This window comes from Leptomonas pyrrhocoris, assembly GCF_001293395.1.
Source record: "Leptomonas pyrrhocoris isolate H10 chromosome Unknown, whole genome shotgun sequence".
Taxonomy (NCBI): Eukaryota; Euglenozoa; class Kinetoplastea; order Trypanosomatida; family Trypanosomatidae; genus Leptomonas; species Leptomonas pyrrhocoris.
In genome coordinates, this window is record NW_015438383.1 from 256,924 (window position 1) to 272,871 (window position 15,948).

At 55.1% G+C, this 15,948-nt stretch overlaps 7 protein-coding genes across 21 annotated transcripts; all 7 read right to left on the bottom strand.

Annotated features, from left to right (window-relative positions):
• Positions 1-409: 409 nt before the first annotated feature.
• Positions 410-1,633, bottom strand: ABB37_08921 (unspecified product; the record flags this gene model as incomplete). 3 transcript variants are annotated; one of them, XM_015808095.1, is made up of 1 exon in its annotated part: positions 410-1,633. In XM_015808095.1, exon 1 carries the CDS (start codon positions 1,508-1,510, stop codon positions 410-412), a length of 1,101 nt encoding a protein of 366 aa, XP_015653380.1. In that variant the 5' UTR covers positions 1,511-1,633. The 3 variants fall into 3 exon arrangements, with proteins under 3 accessions (XP_015653380.1, XP_015653379.1, XP_015653378.1); XM_015808094.1 differs by having other exon boundaries at positions 410-1,553; XM_015808093.1 differs by having other exon boundaries at positions 410-1,524.
• A 601-nt stretch (positions 1,634-2,234) lies between these two features.
• On the bottom strand, positions 2,235-3,578 carry ABB37_08922 (putative serine peptidase Clan S- family S54; the record flags this gene model as incomplete). Of its 5 annotated transcripts, none has more annotated exons than XM_015808100.1 (1): positions 2,235-3,578. In XM_015808100.1, exon 1 carries the CDS (start codon positions 3,294-3,296, stop codon positions 2,235-2,237), a length of 1,062 nt encoding a protein of 353 aa, XP_015653385.1. In that variant the 5' UTR covers positions 3,297-3,578. The 5 variants fall into 5 exon arrangements, with proteins under 5 accessions (XP_015653385.1, XP_015653384.1, XP_015653383.1 ...); XM_015808099.1 differs by having other exon boundaries at positions 2,235-3,531; XM_015808098.1 differs by having other exon boundaries at positions 2,235-3,516.
• Positions 3,579-5,068: 1,490 nt separating this feature from the next.
• On the bottom strand, positions 5,069-6,819 carry ABB37_08923 (amino acid permease putative (AAT18); the record flags this gene model as incomplete). The annotated part of the gene is made up of 1 exon (XM_015808101.1): positions 5,069-6,819. Exon 1 carries the CDS (start codon positions 6,548-6,550, stop codon positions 5,069-5,071), a length of 1,482 nt encoding a protein of 493 aa, XP_015653386.1. The 5' UTR covers positions 6,551-6,819.
• A 1,172-nt stretch (positions 6,820-7,991) lies between these two features.
• Positions 7,992-8,615, bottom strand: ABB37_08924 (putative bacterial-type diaminopimelate decarboxylase; the record flags this gene model as incomplete). Its single annotated transcript, XM_015808102.1, has 1 exon — positions 7,992-8,615. One exon carries the CDS (start codon positions 8,613-8,615, stop codon positions 7,992-7,994), a length of 624 nt encoding a protein of 207 aa, XP_015653387.1.
• A 232-nt stretch (positions 8,616-8,847) lies between these two features.
• ABB37_08925 (hypothetical protein) lies at positions 8,848-10,628 on the bottom strand (the record flags this gene model as incomplete). 2 transcript variants are annotated; one of them, XM_015808104.1, is made up of 1 exon in its annotated part: positions 8,848-10,628. In XM_015808104.1, the coding sequence occupies exon 1, from the start codon at positions 9,451-9,453 to the stop codon at positions 8,848-8,850; it is 606 nt and encodes a 201-aa protein (XP_015653389.1). In that variant the 5' UTR covers positions 9,454-10,628. The 2 variants fall into 2 exon arrangements, with proteins under 2 accessions (XP_015653389.1, XP_015653388.1); XM_015808103.1 differs by having other exon boundaries at positions 8,848-9,620.
• A 459-nt stretch (positions 10,629-11,087) lies between these two features.
• Positions 11,088-12,836, bottom strand: ABB37_08926 (putative mitochondrial voltage-dependent anion-selective channel; the record flags this gene model as incomplete). 5 transcript variants are annotated; one of them, XM_015808109.1, is made up of 1 exon in its annotated part: positions 11,088-12,836. In XM_015808109.1, exon 1 carries the CDS (start codon positions 11,919-11,921, stop codon positions 11,088-11,090), a length of 834 nt encoding a protein of 277 aa, XP_015653394.1. In that variant the 5' UTR covers positions 11,922-12,836. The 5 variants fall into 5 exon arrangements, with proteins under 5 accessions (XP_015653394.1, XP_015653393.1, XP_015653392.1 ...); XM_015808108.1 differs by having other exon boundaries at positions 11,088-12,095; XM_015808107.1 differs by having other exon boundaries at positions 11,088-12,032.
• A 1,636-nt stretch (positions 12,837-14,472) lies between these two features.
• Positions 14,473-15,551, bottom strand: ABB37_08927 (putative mitochondrial voltage-dependent anion-selective channel; the record flags this gene model as incomplete). Of its 4 annotated transcripts, none has more annotated exons than XM_015808113.1 (1): positions 14,473-15,551. In XM_015808113.1, exon 1 carries the CDS (start codon positions 15,346-15,348, stop codon positions 14,473-14,475), a length of 876 nt encoding a protein of 291 aa, XP_015653398.1. In that variant the 5' UTR covers positions 15,349-15,551. The 4 variants fall into 4 exon arrangements, with proteins under 4 accessions (XP_015653398.1, XP_015653397.1, XP_015653396.1 ...); XM_015808112.1 differs by having other exon boundaries at positions 14,473-15,511; XM_015808111.1 differs by having other exon boundaries at positions 14,473-15,510.
• Positions 15,552-15,948: the final 397 nt, after the last annotated feature.

The following is a 15,948-nucleotide window of genomic DNA, read 5'->3' on the forward strand; positions in this document are numbered from 1 at the left end:
GTAGAAATAATAAGCGGCGGTGAGTTCAGCCGTGCGGTGCAGTCGGTGTCACCGCGGACTCCGATAAGAATAATACAAGCGCCGCCTGCTTCAATCAGAGGAGGGGGGGAAGACGAAAAACGAAAGCAGTAAAAAAGAAAAAGAGCAACACAAAACATGTCGCGACAGACCTCTGTATACATTTATAAAGAAAGAAACAATAATAGTATCTATGCACATCACGAAGCGCAGAGCACAGCAGAGCCAGCGTGAGCAGCACCTCTTGCCTGCTGAAGTCCTGCTCCGCAACATGCACTGACTCCCAAAACGCCAGACATATCAGCTGAAATAGATTTCCCGTTGCGGTTCATCCTCTCGCATGAGAGAGGGTGGGTGGGAGAGGGGGAAGAGGTAGGGAAGAGGGCGAGCCTCAACGTTGCTGACGCTGCAGAAGCCGCTTCTCGTCTTCGCGCTCGTTGCGACGACGTCGGCAGCGGTGCACCACAAACGCGATGCTCGCCGCCAGAACCAGCATGATCATCACCACGCCACACAAAATCCCTATCGGGCACATCACGCCATCGCAGCGCGCGGACGACGACGACACGTCGATGCCCTTCGCCGCGTAGACGACCGCGTCGGGGTAGACGTAGGTCACGACGGTGCCGTTGGGATCCGTTTTGTGCACCTTAAACATGGCAGGCGTGTACGCGTAGGCGGGAGATACAGGGCCACGCAGCGCGGTGCAGTAATCCACCACGGTGGTGGCATCATCGTCGCTCCCGAGCAGCACGGACGCTGCGGATGTTGGACACGCTTCCGGTGCTGCCTTCGTCGTCATTTGAAACGCGTGGAAACCCTCCGCGCCGGTGAGACGACCGTCCTCGCCCCGACCGTCGTCGTTGTCGTCGTCACCGAAATCGTAATCGCTGTGAAGCACGAAGTCCACCTCATCGATCGTCACGTGGGCCAGCACGCTCGGTGACGCCGTCAGCTCGCTCAGGTACGTCTTACGCGTCAGGGCGTGAAAGAGGTTCGACACGACATGCGGGAACGCGCTGTTGCGTGGTGTGGTCCAGGCGAACGGGAGCGTCGGCACCGGAGTCGAAGTTGAAGTTGAAGTAGAAGAAGAAGAAGAGATGAGCTGTCCGTCTTTGTACTCGTAGACGGCGTAGTACACCTCGAATGTCACGCCTAACAGGTTTGGCATATCAGCAAATCGGCGGTTGACCTCCAGTAATGTGACGTTGGTCAAGCAGACACACGGCTTGGTGGGGCTCGGCAATGGCATGTCAGAAGTGCTGCTGCTGCCGCTGCTGGTGCTGTTCGTGTTCGCGGTGTTGCAGCACGCACCGCCGTCCTCCGCGTTCGCAGCCACCAGCGCCGTCACATCGTCTCTTAGCTGTGTAGCGAGAATGTTTTCGTAGAGCTTAACCGGCGCCACGGCGAAGTAGCGCGTCGCTTTGCTGCTCAGCACGGTGGTGTACACGCACCGCACCCTTTGCGTGGGTGGTGGAACGGTGGTCGACATGGTTGGAGGCTATCTATGGAGGAGGGAGAAACAAATATATTTCTTTATTTAAAGGAGGAGTAAAAGAAGATGCGAGAAGAAAAAAATGAGGTGAGACATCGGAAGAGAAGAGAGATGGTGTTCTGCGAGCGAAGACCACAAATCAGACGCACATGCACGCATTCACGCGTAGCAGGCGGGGAGGAGAGGGAAGGAGAGGGAAGGGGAAGATGCAGAACCGTACGTTACTATAGTATTATGCATATATATTATAAGACATTTTGTGTCGTTCACAAGACCAGTGTCGGGTGCGGTTTGGCGCGGAAAGCAAAACAAATAAACTCTGTGAGCCAGGCTGCTCACATCCTGTGGTTTAAGCGGCTGTGCTTTCTCGGTAGTATGTGTGAGTGGGTGTGTGGTCGAAGGGAACAGCAACAAGACAAAATATATATGGCTCGTTTGCCGATCGCCATGTGCACGCCTGTCCACAAAGCATGGATACAAATGCCGACAACACGGCAAATAAAAATATATAATAATAATAATAATATCATTCATAATAGTAGTAAGTAATGCGGCGGCCAACACCACACGCTGCTGCGCCGCCTGCTACTACTTCGATAAAACGGAGAACCAAGGGGGGAGAGGGGGGTAATGGCGATATATAACCGCAATATCTCTTCCTCCTCCTATCTCCTGCCACGCAGCTCCACCTTCACGACTTCACAAGAAAGAAAGCAAACGTCTATTTGCGCGCGCGCCGGCGGGATTGGGCGTGCCTCAGCCGCCGCTTCTGCACCCACAACCACGCATAGCCGATCCCTGCACCGGCCACGAAACCCCCCACGTGCGCGGCGTGGCCGACCACCTGCCCAGGCATCAACGTTCTCCACGTCGACCGCAGCGCCTTCCGCTGCGCATCCAGGGCGGGACTGCCACTCGAACCGTTATTCGGAGCGAGGAGGGCCATGTAGTGGTTCACCACGTCCGCCGACAGCGCCACGACCTCCGGCACCACCATGCACAACGCCGTCACCGGCCGCCCGTAGTACACGGCGTTGAAGCCGGAGAGGGCGCAGATGCCCGCACTCGCGCCGCACATCATCATCGCGTTGTTCACCGCCTGCTGCGCCGCCGCGGCGAAGGTGGAGTTCATCGCCTCGGCTCGCTGCCGCAGAACGCGCGCGTGCCGGCTCAACGTACTCAGCACGGGTACTCCACCCTCGGAGGAGGAGGGAGAAGAGGCGGATTGCGACTCGCGAACAGCGTGGACAGCCCGAGCAGCCCGCTCCCGCCGCAGCATCACCGTGGAGTCGTTGTAGAGGAGCTGGCCACCCAGCCCACCGAGCGCGCCGCCGATCAGCCACACGGCGAAGACACCAACGGTGCGTAGACACGCCTGCGCAGGACTGTGCTCGCACCAGAGGGCACGCATCTGCGCCCCCACGCTGCCGTGCCGCTGCGAAGCGGGTGTCGGATACTCGTCGTTGCCGTCCGCCGTCGCCGCATGATCATCATCATCACCATCGGCGTTTGGCTGCGTTGGTACGGGCACGTCACCATACTCCAACAGCGTCGCCGCAAAGGAGCAGATATTGCTGAGGAGGTGTTGGGAGGAGATGTGGATGAAGAGGTGCGTCACAACGGAGAGCGGCCGCTCGCGGACCAAGTCGACGCAGAAGCCGGCGCGGATGACGCGCTCGGCGCACTCCTCATCGCTGGGCCAGTGCCCGTTGGAGCAATGGACAGCGATGAGTACGCCGATGGGGGCGAAACGAATGACGGTGCAGAAGGGATCGACACGCATGGGGGAGGGAGGGGAGGCTGCAGCAGCAGTTCGTGCGTTGCAACGACTAAGACGGTTCGATTTGATTTCTTGGTCTCCTATCCCTGTGTGTATAGAGAGAGTACTTCTGCTCCTCCTCTGGCAGACGACGGAGAGCGGGGTATTACGGAAAGCAAAGAAGGGCAGCGAGTGTGTATGGGGGAGGGTGAAGGGAAGTTCTAGATGGAACGTCGGGATGCTCTGGAGCGATACTTCCTGTGAGGGAGGGAGGGGGAGGAGGGAGAGGCTACCAGGCAGGAGAACTACGTGAGAGACGAGGAACGGTGCCATTCGGATGCAATAGATGGGCGAGAGCGACGATGGATGCGGCGCGTGGCGATACCGTCAAAAGAGCGAGTGCGGAGGCCGAGCGAGAGAGAGAGAGCGCGTCGAAGGAAGGGAGGAGGGCTATTCCAATAGAGAATCAAGAACGGTCGATTTATTTACCTTTGTGGATCGCCAAGACAAAAGACGGCAACGCACAGAAGAAAGTAAGCGCAGTCTACAAACACGTGTGTGTGTGTGTTTCCCCTTCATTTGGCAGGCCGTGCATTCCACGTTTCTCCTCCCATTTTTTCCGCTCCTGCCAGCGGACACACTGCGCACGTATTGGATATATATTACTCCCTCCTCCCTCCCTCGCCTTCGTAGCACCTATACGCTGTTGACGATTGTATTCCACATGTATTGAAGCCTTTATGCAAACTGGGAGAAGGACGCATGCGCAGGCAAAACATGCACGCCTTTCCCCCTCTTCCGCCCGCCGAGCACGTCCGCAAACCGCTGTACACATGTACATACGTATAGATATAATACCCACGTAGAAGGTGTTGCGTAGCCTCTCCCACACACAGAGACACACCCTCAGACACACACATTCGCACGAGAACAGGAGATGGAAGAAGAATTTTATTTAGAAAAATAAATGAAAACAAAGTCGCACATGGCACGGTGCGGTGGTCACCCACACGCGCACGCCCGCATCGCACATGAGACCTCCCCCCACCCGCCTCCTCCGCCTCAACGCTCGCCTCATCGCACAATGGAAGGTACAACACAGTGGATCAGTCGGAGAAAGAAAAACTTTAAATAAATAAATACAAGGAAAGGCGGAGGGAGAGGCCTACCAAATAGAGTTGCCTTGAACTTCAAGGAGAGAAAAAAGAAAGTAAAAGTAAAAGTAAGCGCTGTACTATTCGGGCGCCTCCGGCAACAAGAGAACGCACTCGAACGAGCGGCGCCTGAAGGCGCGCACGCAGACCGCGAAGAGGGGACATACACACACACACACATAACCGCGTGATACACACACGTAGACTTCCTCTGACACCGCAGGGGACGGAGGACACGAAGCCCGGAGTGCGATTTCGCACCGTAGGAAACCAGCCAACAACAAGCAAACAGAGAAAAAAAGAAAATGTCGAATATCAAAGCATCAGCCGTCGTAATGCTACCGAGATGAGACGATAGGAATGGTAGTGCAAACAACAACGCGCACCCGTGCCGCACCGGCGCTCCCTCACTAGACGCACTCCACACTTTCTGCTCTTTGGCTTTCTCCACCAGTGTACGAGAACAGCAACCGCCACGACAAATACAAAAAAAGTTCGTTCCTCACCTCATAGAGGGACACCCGCCACGCGAGTGGGACCGCGCATCTCAAGTCCGAATGAAGCTGCTCGCAGCATCCCTCCTCGTGCAGTCTTCCCTTCCATATGGCAGGTACACGCACACACAGCGGACACGGCACGTGCTCAGCCGTACTTCTGCACGATACCGTCGATCGTCACCGCAGTGCCGAAGACAATGGCCACCACACCAGCGACGATGTTCAGGTACGTCATGCCCAGTCGCCACCACCCAACGCGCTTCAGCGTCCACCCGCCGAGGTACATCACGAAGAACGCAGGCAGCAGGAAGGCAAGGACGCCACCGCAGATGCTGCCCAGCAGGTTGAATACGATGTTGACGTCCGGTACGAACAGCCCAAGCACGAACGAGCACAGGCAGATCGGGATCGTGATGCAGAAGTGCAGCCAGTACGGAGATGTATCGAGATCACGGCGCAGGATGTAATACACGGGCAGGCGGCACGCTTGCCCGCTCAGCGCATACGCGACGCAGATCTTCAGCATGATCCCGATGTACGCCACGCACATCATCGGGTCGCTGCGCACCTCGTAGTACTTGAAGATGGAGCCCGAGATGTCCAGGCCGAACTCCGCGTACCCGAAGAACCCAACGATGAAGTACAGGACGCCGACCAGCGTCACGCTGCCACACCCATCCTTCAGCAAGTTCATTGCAGACGGCACCCGCATCTCGTCGAACAGGCGGAAGCACAGACCGTGCCCGAGGAACGCGAAGATGAACAGCGTCAGCCCGTCCACGGCGTCAATGCCGGAGGCGAAGAGCTTCATGTCGTGCAGGTGCGGTAGCCCCGCCATCGACGAGTGCGCCACCACCGCAAACACGAAGTACACCACCAGCGTCACACCCACAATGGAGAAGTACCGCAGCGACGCCACACGCCGCGGAAGGCACAGCAGCAGCATCCCGAAGAACCACACGACGGCCGTCAGCAGGCGCCGCCCGTTCGCCGTGCGCAGGAAGGGGTTCACGCTGTCGGAGTCAAGAAAGGGGCCAAGCAGATCGTGAATGGAGATGACGTAGCCCACCATCGCGCCGAACTGGAAGAAGATCATCACGCCAGCCACACAGTAGTCCGCACCGCGGAACAGGATGCCACGGCACGCAGACTCCCACGAGCGATACGGGCTGCGCTCGCACGTCGCACCGATCAGGTAGAAGGAGAACACCACCAGCACGGCGCACACGATCATCAAAATCACGGCCAGAACGATGCCCGTCGTGTTGAAGCCGGATGCCATCGACACAACGCCGATGCCCAGCGTGTTGCTCGCCATGTTGAAGATGTTTGACAGGTGACCACCGGGCGGCACCAAACGATTGCTGATGCGCTTAAATCCGGTCACCACCGGGCCGATGCACAGTGCTGACTCCAAGCCATGCGGCTTCCTCTCTTCGCTGTCGTCACTACTCTGTGAGTCGCTTTGCATTTCGCCATCGACAGGCTGTACAACGATCTTCTCCGCAGAGTAGTCTCCGTCGTGCGCATCACCGTCACAGGCGAGCGCCACCTCGTCCACGAGGGGCTCGTTGCGCTGCGGCCGGCCGTTGCCGGACCCGTCCGAGTTGCTGTCCTGCTGGTTCATCTTGACGGTTCGTGTGGGCGGGTGTGTCGTTGGGGAAGGGTGCTCGAGGGAAAGAAAATCAAAAGAGTCTGAAAAGCGCGGGACGGGTAAAGTGTCTGCCTCCTTCTTTCTTGTTGCTGTATTTCAGGTAAGGCCTGCCCTCGTACTATATACTTGATGTCTCTTTTGGGGGGTGGTAGTAGTAACTCGAAGGTTTGCGCGGTGGATAGAAGACTTCTCTGTGGGTGTTCGTGTAGGTGTTAGCAAGGCAGCTGTGGCCTGAGATTTACTGTGTGTTGTCGCGGTCGCCGTTGAGGAAGGTCGGAGAGGTAAGTGGAGGGCCATTTTTTGAATGTGAAAAGAGAAAGAGAACAACGGGCGTTGGGAAGCGCAGTGCCATGAAACACGACGGGGGTGTTTCTTCTTCCGCATGTTCGTTGGGGCGGTCATCAGGAGAGCATCCCGCAGCGGCAGCCCGGCCTATCTCGCCCTAAAAAAATAAAAAGAATAAGAATATTAACAGCAGCTGAACTGAACGAAGCGGGCGGATACCCACACAGCGATTTCGCATTTGGCAGGTGGGCGCGGACGTGCATGCGCCTGCTGAAAAGGTCCCCTGTTGTAACAAGAACAAGAATGGATGCACATATATGTATATATATCATGCTTTCGTGGATTTGACACAGCTGCCGTGATTTGCACGCTTACCGAAAGGAGGAATATAAATATATATTTGCGGGCATAAGAAATTAGAAAGCATTAACGATAAAAAGTGGGCTTTACAACAAGAAACCTTCGTTGATGGGGGGTAAAGCAAAAGTATCATCCGCATGAGCGGCGGGTGAGGAGATCAGGCGAGGAGAAAGCCACGCAGGTAGAACCACCGCTACGCTTGCGATTCGTACTGACGTCCATGGTGTTGTTTGCATAATAATAATAATAATAACAATAGAGAACAAAGAGAGACCTCAGACAACAGTACGGCTTCATTCTCTCATTTCCCGTCGGCTCCGGGTCAACCACAACAACGAGAACAGGAAAGGAACAGTTGAAACGGGTAGCCGCGGCGTTGCACCTGTGATAGCCTTTTCCCCAGCAGTGCACGCGTTCGCACGGACCTCTTCCAATCCCCCCATCCTCCCCACCCCCCACCCCTTCCCCGTGACGATAAGCTTAGAAGAGAACAACGAAGTTGGTTGGATTCAATTAAAATGAAAGAAATAAATAGCGTTCATCCCGTTCCAAAGAAGACCAAAGAAAAAAAAAAATGTTAGCGCTGTGTCAGCCAATACTACTACGACCGCTTCAGTGGAATGAAGAGGTTCAGATAGATGCGTGTATGGCTCGTCCAGCGCACGCGCGTATCCTCCTCGAACGTTCAGATATAAATATATATATATATATTTATTGTCTCTCTCCTCTTTTTATTTTCACGGCTGTGTCCACCGCACCACACCGTCCCTCACGTGTACGGCAGCTCATTCCGGATCAAGTCCTCCGGCGACTCACGACGCACCACCAGCTTGGCCGCCCCGTCCTCCGCGAAGACAACCGCAGGACGGCACATTTTATTGTAGTTGGAGGCCATGGCGTAGCAGTAGGCACCGGTGCAGAACACCGCGACGACGTCGCCCTCCTCCGCCGCCGGGAGTGCCACATCGCGGATGAGCTGGTCGCCCGACTCGCACAGCTTCCCCACCACGTTGTAGGTGTGGTCGGCTGGCGCGTTCATCTTGTTGGCGAGGGCCGCGCTGTACACCGCTTGGTAGGTGACGGGACGGATATTGTCGCTCATGCCGCCATCCACGGCGAGATAAGTGCGCACACCCGGGACGACCTTCTGCGAGCCCGCCGTGTAAAGCGTGGTGCCGGCCTCGCTCACCAACGAACGGCCGGGCTCAATCCAGAACGCCGGCACCTTGATCCTCGACGTCGCCGCCGCCACGTACTCTTTCACCGCCGTGACGATCGCCTCGATGTACGCCGACAGCGGAAGCGGGGCGTCGTCGGCGGTGTAGCGCACGCCGTAGCCACCACCAACGTTAAGCACACACTCCGTCATGCCCCAGCTGTCCATCAGCGCCATCAGCCGCCGCGCCGCTAACACGTGCCCCACCGCCTGAAAAATCTGTGAGCCGATGTGGCAATGTACGCCGATCACCTGTGTGTGGGGACCAGCGGAGAGGACCTGGTAGGCCTGCGTCGCCTGCCCGCTGGCGATGTCGAGGCCGAACTTGGAGTCCACCTGCCCAGTGGTGTTGTGCTCGTGGGTGTGGGCCGTGACGCCCGGTGCAACGCGCAGCAGCACTCGCACGACATCACGAGAGGGCGGCGGCGGAGGGGGAGGGGAGCGCGGAGACGGCGGCGGAGGATGGAATGATCCCCACCGTGTTGGCAGCCGCGAGCGGAGATGGGGGAGTAGCAGTGGCCGATGCCTCTGCGGATCCTGTTGCTTCTGTTGTTGGTGGTGCGGTGGACGCGGCACCAAAGACCTCCGCCGCCAGCTGCGGCAGCCGCGCCACCTCCCGCATGTTGTCCACCACGGAGCAGCCCACCCGCGCCTCCAGTGCGTATCGCATCTCCGCATCGCTCTTGTTGTTGCCGTGAAAGTGAATTCGCGCTGGCGGGACCCCGGCGTGCAGGGCGGTGTACAGCTCCCCACCCGATACAACGTCCACGTACAGGTCCTCCTCCAGCACGACCTGGTACATCGCGAGGATGGAGAGCGCCTTCGAGGCGTACGCGACTTGGTAGGACACGCCCGCCGCGTCGAAGGCAGCGCGGAAGGCGCGGGCACGGCGGCGGACGTCGGCGAAGTCGTACACGATGACGGGTGTGTGGAACTGCGCGACGATGTTCATTGCGCCTACACCGCCGATGACGAGGTGACCTGCCTCGTTGACCGGGTGCGGTATGGCAGCCATGATGGTGATGCTGCCGTAGGTGCTGTGGTCTTGTACTTCGAACCGCTTTCTCTCTCGTCGTGAGGAGGTGGGATGGAGTCCGTTGAGGAGCAAACGCCGCTTTATATATATATATATATATATATATGATATGAGGCTGGCGTAGTAAACCGAAATGAATGGTCACCTCTCGCTCCGCAGGTGTTCGTTGTGTGGGTGTAGGTGCGTCCAAAGCACGCACACCCCCTCGTTCGATCGCGTGAGCAGCGAGCCGTGGGAACAGGGGAAAAAAATAAGGGGGTTGCATTGCATGACGTGCAGGCGGTGACAGAAGAAAAGGAGAAGAGAGAAGGGTGAAGGAAGGGAAAGGAGTCTACGAAGATCATTGTGCGCGGGGCGTGCTTTTCTAAGAAGGGGGGGGGGGGCTGCATCATGCGGCACAGCTGCACTGCGCAAAAAAAACCGTGTACACTGCGTTTCATAACTCTGGTGTAGATTGTCACCTGTATACATATGTGTGTGTGTGTGTGTCACAACACCCTCTCCTTCGAGATTTCAACCGTTTACTTCTTTTTTTTGAAAGGTGTATCGTACTCCTCATCCGAATACACGACTGCTGCTTTGTTGCTGGTTTCCTGTTGTGTGCGTGTGTGTGAAGTGACGTGAATTACTTCTCTTCCTTTCATCTCGTGGACGAAGGGGAGAGAGAGAGACGCTACAGAGTCTGATGCCTACTATTATGATAACTGTTAGTCTGCTGTTTTTGTGGTTTGTTTTCGCGGGCGTCGCCTTGTCGCCCGCATGCGTATGCGTATGCGTGCACGTGTGTGTGAGTGTGTGTCTGAATGCGTCCATTCATCATGAAAAAGGGCGCGACAAAGCTGCTGCCTGCCAGGCGTGGTCAACAGAGTCTGGCAGCGCATAGACGAGTGGGGGAGGGGGACACACCACACATACGATTGACGGCATACAAAGAAAAAAAGAAAAAATGGAGCGACAGTCGATCCCCGTTCCCTTTAAATAACAGTAATAATAATAATAATAATAATGTATTTTGTCCTCGCGAAGCATCCGTACACATCAGGAGGGAATTCCTTTGTTCTCTTTTTCTTCATTAAGTTGTAGGTGGCTGCTCCCCGTTAAAGCTTGTAAATAAAAATTGAACCGTTGAAGTGTATGTTAGGCAGCATTATATCTATGAAAGAATTTTAAAAGAGGCGAGTTAGGGTGAGAAGGAGGAGGTGCGTTGTGCGGCTCGGTCGCTAAAGCAGAGCAGCAGCAGCAGCAACGGCAGCCACACCGCGTGAAAGCCACAGCGATGATCACGTGGAGGGGTGGGGAGAGGAGCAGCGATAGGAGAGAGAGAATGGAAGAAAGCGAGGTGAGAAAAACAACAAAATAAAAAATGAAAGCAAGCACGTATAGCACAGTTGATACAGCATTCAAAATAATAGTAATAATAATAATAATAAAACGCTCCCCTCTCCCTCCTCTTTCCTATCTCCTCTCTCCACGCCTGTTGGCGCGTTCGCCCTCGTGTCTCCGTCTCGTTGCTCTCCCGCATCGACACAGACACACACAGACGCGCACGCACACACACGCAACTTGCCCTCCCGGCGTGCCTCGCACTCGGCTTCACCCTTCTCTTCCTTTCGCTAGTTGCGGACCAGCGACACGCCGGCCTTCATCTGCTTATCCAAGGACAGCGTCAGCGTCCACCCACCCTGCAGCGCCGCCACGTAGGACACCATCCACTCCAGCTTCCTGTTCACGCGCGCCTTCGACGTGTTGCCGGCAATTACGCTGCAGCCCCACTCGGCACCGAGCGCGCCGTCCCACACCTTCGACGACACGTCATACGATACATTCGCCGCTACACGCGGCTGAAAACGCGGGTGCAGGGCCGCCGTCGTCAGCACACGCGCCTCCACGTTCCGCAGCGCCTCCGTCTGCAACGTCACGGTGGTGCTCTTGTTAGCGGCGGCGCGGCAGGCAGCCGACCAGTTGCAGGTCTGTGCTTTGAAGTTGTAGGTCGCACCGCAGCCCAGCTGCACGCCGTCGACCGCGGCGATGCTCAGACCCAATTCAACCGCCTTGTCTGTCACCTTGTCATTCACGCGCAGCCGGCCGTTCGCCAGGGGCTGCAGCGTCTCGTGGTTCACCTCAAAAGAGAAGTCCTTGAGCGACGCTCCCTTCTTTGTAAGGATGGCCTCCACCTTGTTGCCCCGATAGTTCTCGGCCCGCAGCGACGCCTTGATGTCGTGCAGCTCCTTTGGCGTGAGGCTCAGCTTGCCATAGCAGGCGCCGTCTGCCGTGAGGCCCTCCACATCGACGGTGACATCACCACGCGCGTTCGAGGCGGTGCCGACGGCGTAGTTGCCTTTGGTGGCCTTCGCCTTGTTCTCAATCTTCCAGTCGCCGGCGGCGCTGAAGTTCTTGGTCAGCAGGTCCTTGGTGTCCTTGCTGTAGTCTTTGTAGAGGGTGGCCATTTTTTTATTTCCTTTTCTTTTCTTTTCCTTTTTCTCTTGTTGTGGCTAAGGGAGACTTCACGAGGGAGGTTGTGCGTGTGTGTGTGTGTGTGTGTGTGTGTGCGGCTGTGCTGAAGGATTTCGGGAAAGCGGAGAACGCAAAAAGCGGCGTGCGGTGCGATACGCCAATGCGTCTCGCAGCGGGGGAAACGATGTCGAAGCGAAAGAGAGGGAGAGAAGAGAAGTACTTGTGCGGCGGCGCCTGCAGGGCTTGCCGGCTGTCGCGAGAGCGGAAACCGTTCAACAGCAGTGATCGAACGACACTTTCGTATTAATAATAATAATAATAAGGTAATAATACACTTGTGAGATGAGGGAAGTTGATCGGGCATGCTCATCTAGACACATGTTTGATTCAGATTCCATTCCGCGTTTCCCATCTCTTCATTGCTTTCATTTATATGAAAGAGGCGAGGAACAATGACTTCAAACGTGTGTGAACCGCCAAGTACGGCGCTCCTCCTCTTCTTCTTCACGCGTATATTCTCCGTCTCTCTTCGTTTTTTTCTCAATCCCCCATTCGGGGGAGCTCGGGGAGCGTTTCTCGCTTCGATGCGGAGAAATCAAAAATACAAATAAATTAATAGAAGAAGAAAAAAGACGAGAAAACAAGTACTAAATTGAATTGCCTTTGCTTTGTTTTGTGTTTCTACGCAGCGCTTTGTGTGTGTGAGTGAGTGAGTGGGTGAGTAAGCGTGTGTGTGTGTGTGTTTTCTAACTTCTGTGCCTTACCTTCACGTTTCGAAACGCCTTCCGTCTCAACAACAAAGTCTCCGCATCTTCCTTTCCCATTTGATTCTTGTTCCCTTTCTTCATCTGTTGCTAGAAGGAGGAAAACAAAAAATAATGTGTATCGTCAGCTACACAGAAAACACCTTTAGTAGACAAGAAAGGGGAAAAGGAAAGAACGAACGATACGGCGTGGGATCTCTCCAGATGAAGACGAGCAAAAGTCTCAAAATAAAAAATAATAATAATAATTGAGAGGGTTGTGCGATACAAGCCACGTGAAGATTTTGCCTTTGCACACACCAGCATCCACACACACACACACACACACACACGTGTGGTGTCTCTTGTCGTCTACTTGCACACCGTGTGCTTCTCATCCACTGGTATTCACTTTTATTTTTTCTTTCTTCTTTCCTCTGCGTTACAGTTAAATCTTGGTGTGCTAAGTTCATAAGGAGGAGGAGGATAAACAAGTAATAATCATAAAACAAAGTAAACGAAAACAAGGAAGAAAGAGGAGGAGGCAGATAGTTCCGTTAGCGTTATTTTTTTTTTCATCTGTGTGTGTGATGTGTTGGGTGTGTGGTGTGGGTGCGTGTTGTTTGCTTTCGGCTCTCGTGTCGCTCGCCGAGGCGGAGTCTCTTCCTTCTCTCCCTCCCTCCCCCCCCCCCTTTATCTTTCTGTATGTGTGTTGAGTCCGCCGCGGTCGTCCACAGGCATCATACACGATTCCTTGTGATCTGCCGCTTCGTCGGCGGCTTCGCTTCACGAGGAGCGTCCACACATAGACACACACACGCATACGCACAGAGAGAGCGAAGGAGCGAGCGAGAGACACACGCGAAGTCACACACACGCGTGGCACGGCTGCGGCTGCTGAACGAAAAAAACAAGCCGAGGTGACGACCCAAAACGCACGCGCACGAGCAGCATTTTTGGAGAGGCCAAAAATACGGCGATTACGCAGCAGGTCCACGCGGATGAGACGCCCGCGCGCACGCACACACACGCACCCACACACGAACACGTACAAGTCAAAAAAAACCGGTACAAGTGAAAAAAAACTTCAGAAACAAAATGAAAAGATGAAGAAGCCTCTTTTTGTTTGTTTGTTTTTTAAGAAAATAAATAAATCTCAAACAGCGTTGCGAACAGGGGGAAAACCAAGAGGATACACGAAGACAAAGGAAACCAATAAAATAAAGAATATATATATATATCCTACTTGGGGGTTTCATTCACGTACACCGGAAAAACCGACAGACTACATATTATATACTTGAGCGCCAAAGCATTGAGACAAACGTGGGAGGAAAAACGACAAAAAGGAAACACAGCAGCGAGTGTAAAAAGCAGAAACGAAAATACTTTCTGCGGCAGAGTAAGGAGCAGTGCGAGCGCCGCCCCTGTGCCGGACGCCTTCCTTTCCATTTCCTTCTTTTACGCCTCCCGCTGTAACTCAAAATGAGTCCTGCATTTCTATTCATCTCTCTCACTTAAAAAGAAAACATTCATCTCGTTTCATGTATATATATGGTGAAGACACGCACACAGACACACACGCACACACGCACACACACGTGTGTAGGCACAACTGCACTTTCTCTATCTGCGCTCGTTAGTGCGTGCGTACGTGTGTGGGTGGATGTGGGTGTGCCGATGTTATCCTATTCGATTATCTTTTCTTTTTTTGTTTTGAAGCATGCATGTTTGGCTTCTCTTCGTACGACTTCTGTGCCTTCCTCTCAACACACCCACTCCCTTCCATTAGCTGGTCACCTTACGAGTGGGTCAGCAGCACGCCCGGCTTCAGATTCTTGTCCATCGACACCGACACGGTCCAGTTGTCCGCCATCTTGGCGATGTAGGCGACGGCCCATTCCTTGTTGCGGTTCACACGCGCCTTAATCGTGTTGGCCGGCAGCACCGGGCACGTCGCCTCCACGCCGAAGGTCACACCTGTGCCCTTGTCCCCGCGACCGTGCCCGCACTCCACCTCCACCGCACCGCGCACCGTGCACGGGTTGCCGCGGAAGGTGAAGTTCACAGGCAGGCTGGCGCTGGACTGGTAGGTGCGGAAGCGGTTCGTGCGGATCGCCACCTCGTACCCCTTCTCCGCCCAGCGGCAGCCGACGTTCCAGCTGCAATCGTTCGCCTTGCGGTCGTACACCGCGCCGCAGCCGACCTGGCAGTTCGGCGCGACGTCGATGCCCATGCCCAGCTCCACCTGCTCCGGCGTAATCTTTTCATTGATGCTCGCGAGCTTCGACAGGGCGACGCAGGTCTCGTGGCTGACCTCGTAGCGAAGGCTGTCCCCGTTGCGCTGCAGCGCGACCTCGACCTTGTGCCCGTTCAGCGTGTAGTGCGCCGTCCCTTTGATCTCGCGCGCGATGTCGGGGGTGAGGCTGATCTTGACCCCGCCGTTGCACTCCGCGACGTACTCGATGTCCGTCGTGATCTTGCCCTCATTGCTGACCTGCGGGTTCACGAAGAAGGTGTCCTTGGGCCCCTTGTACTTGCACTCCACCGTCCAGTTCCCCGGCGCCGGGTAGTTCTTCGTGAGCATGTCCTTGGTGGCCTTGTTGTAGTCCTTGAAGAGGGACGGCGTGGAGTACTGCTTGGCCGCAGCCGGCGCGGTGTGGGCGGGGCGCGACATGGTTCGAGCTGGAGAAGGTGAAGGGTGCTGTTTGTTTTTGAAGAGGAAGATCTCCTTTTAGAGAAGAAAGAAGTAGAATAGATATGTGTGTGTAGGCGAGCGTGTGTGTGTCTGTGTGTGACTGTTGGTGTTAGCGACACAGGGTTAATTGCTTTTTTTTCCTTTGAGTGTGAAAATGATGATGGAGAAGAGCGTTTGAAATCTAAAGGAAAGCCGAAACCAAGAAAAAAGAAGAGGATGAGTTTAAATGGTCAATGAGGAAGAAAACAAAATACCCGATGTTTCAATGGTGAAACCCCAAGAGAGAAGAGGCGGCGGGAGGGGAGTACAACGAGGAAAGACGTAACCCGAAAACGCAGGACTATTTTTCTTCCCTCTGGTGTCTGTCTTCGAGGGTTTGCTCGTGCGTCAACGCGTCACAGGCGGTGTTGCTTCGTGCTATTGTCCTTTTCTGCTGTTGTTTCTTGTTGCCGTTTCTGGTGTCCCTCGATGGCTTCAACCTTTTTTTATTTAATCAGTTTTCGCGTTCCGCCGAGAGACCATCCGATGCAACTGCGTTCCCGTAAAGCGCTGCCGCTCCGTCTAGATGGTTGACCTCCC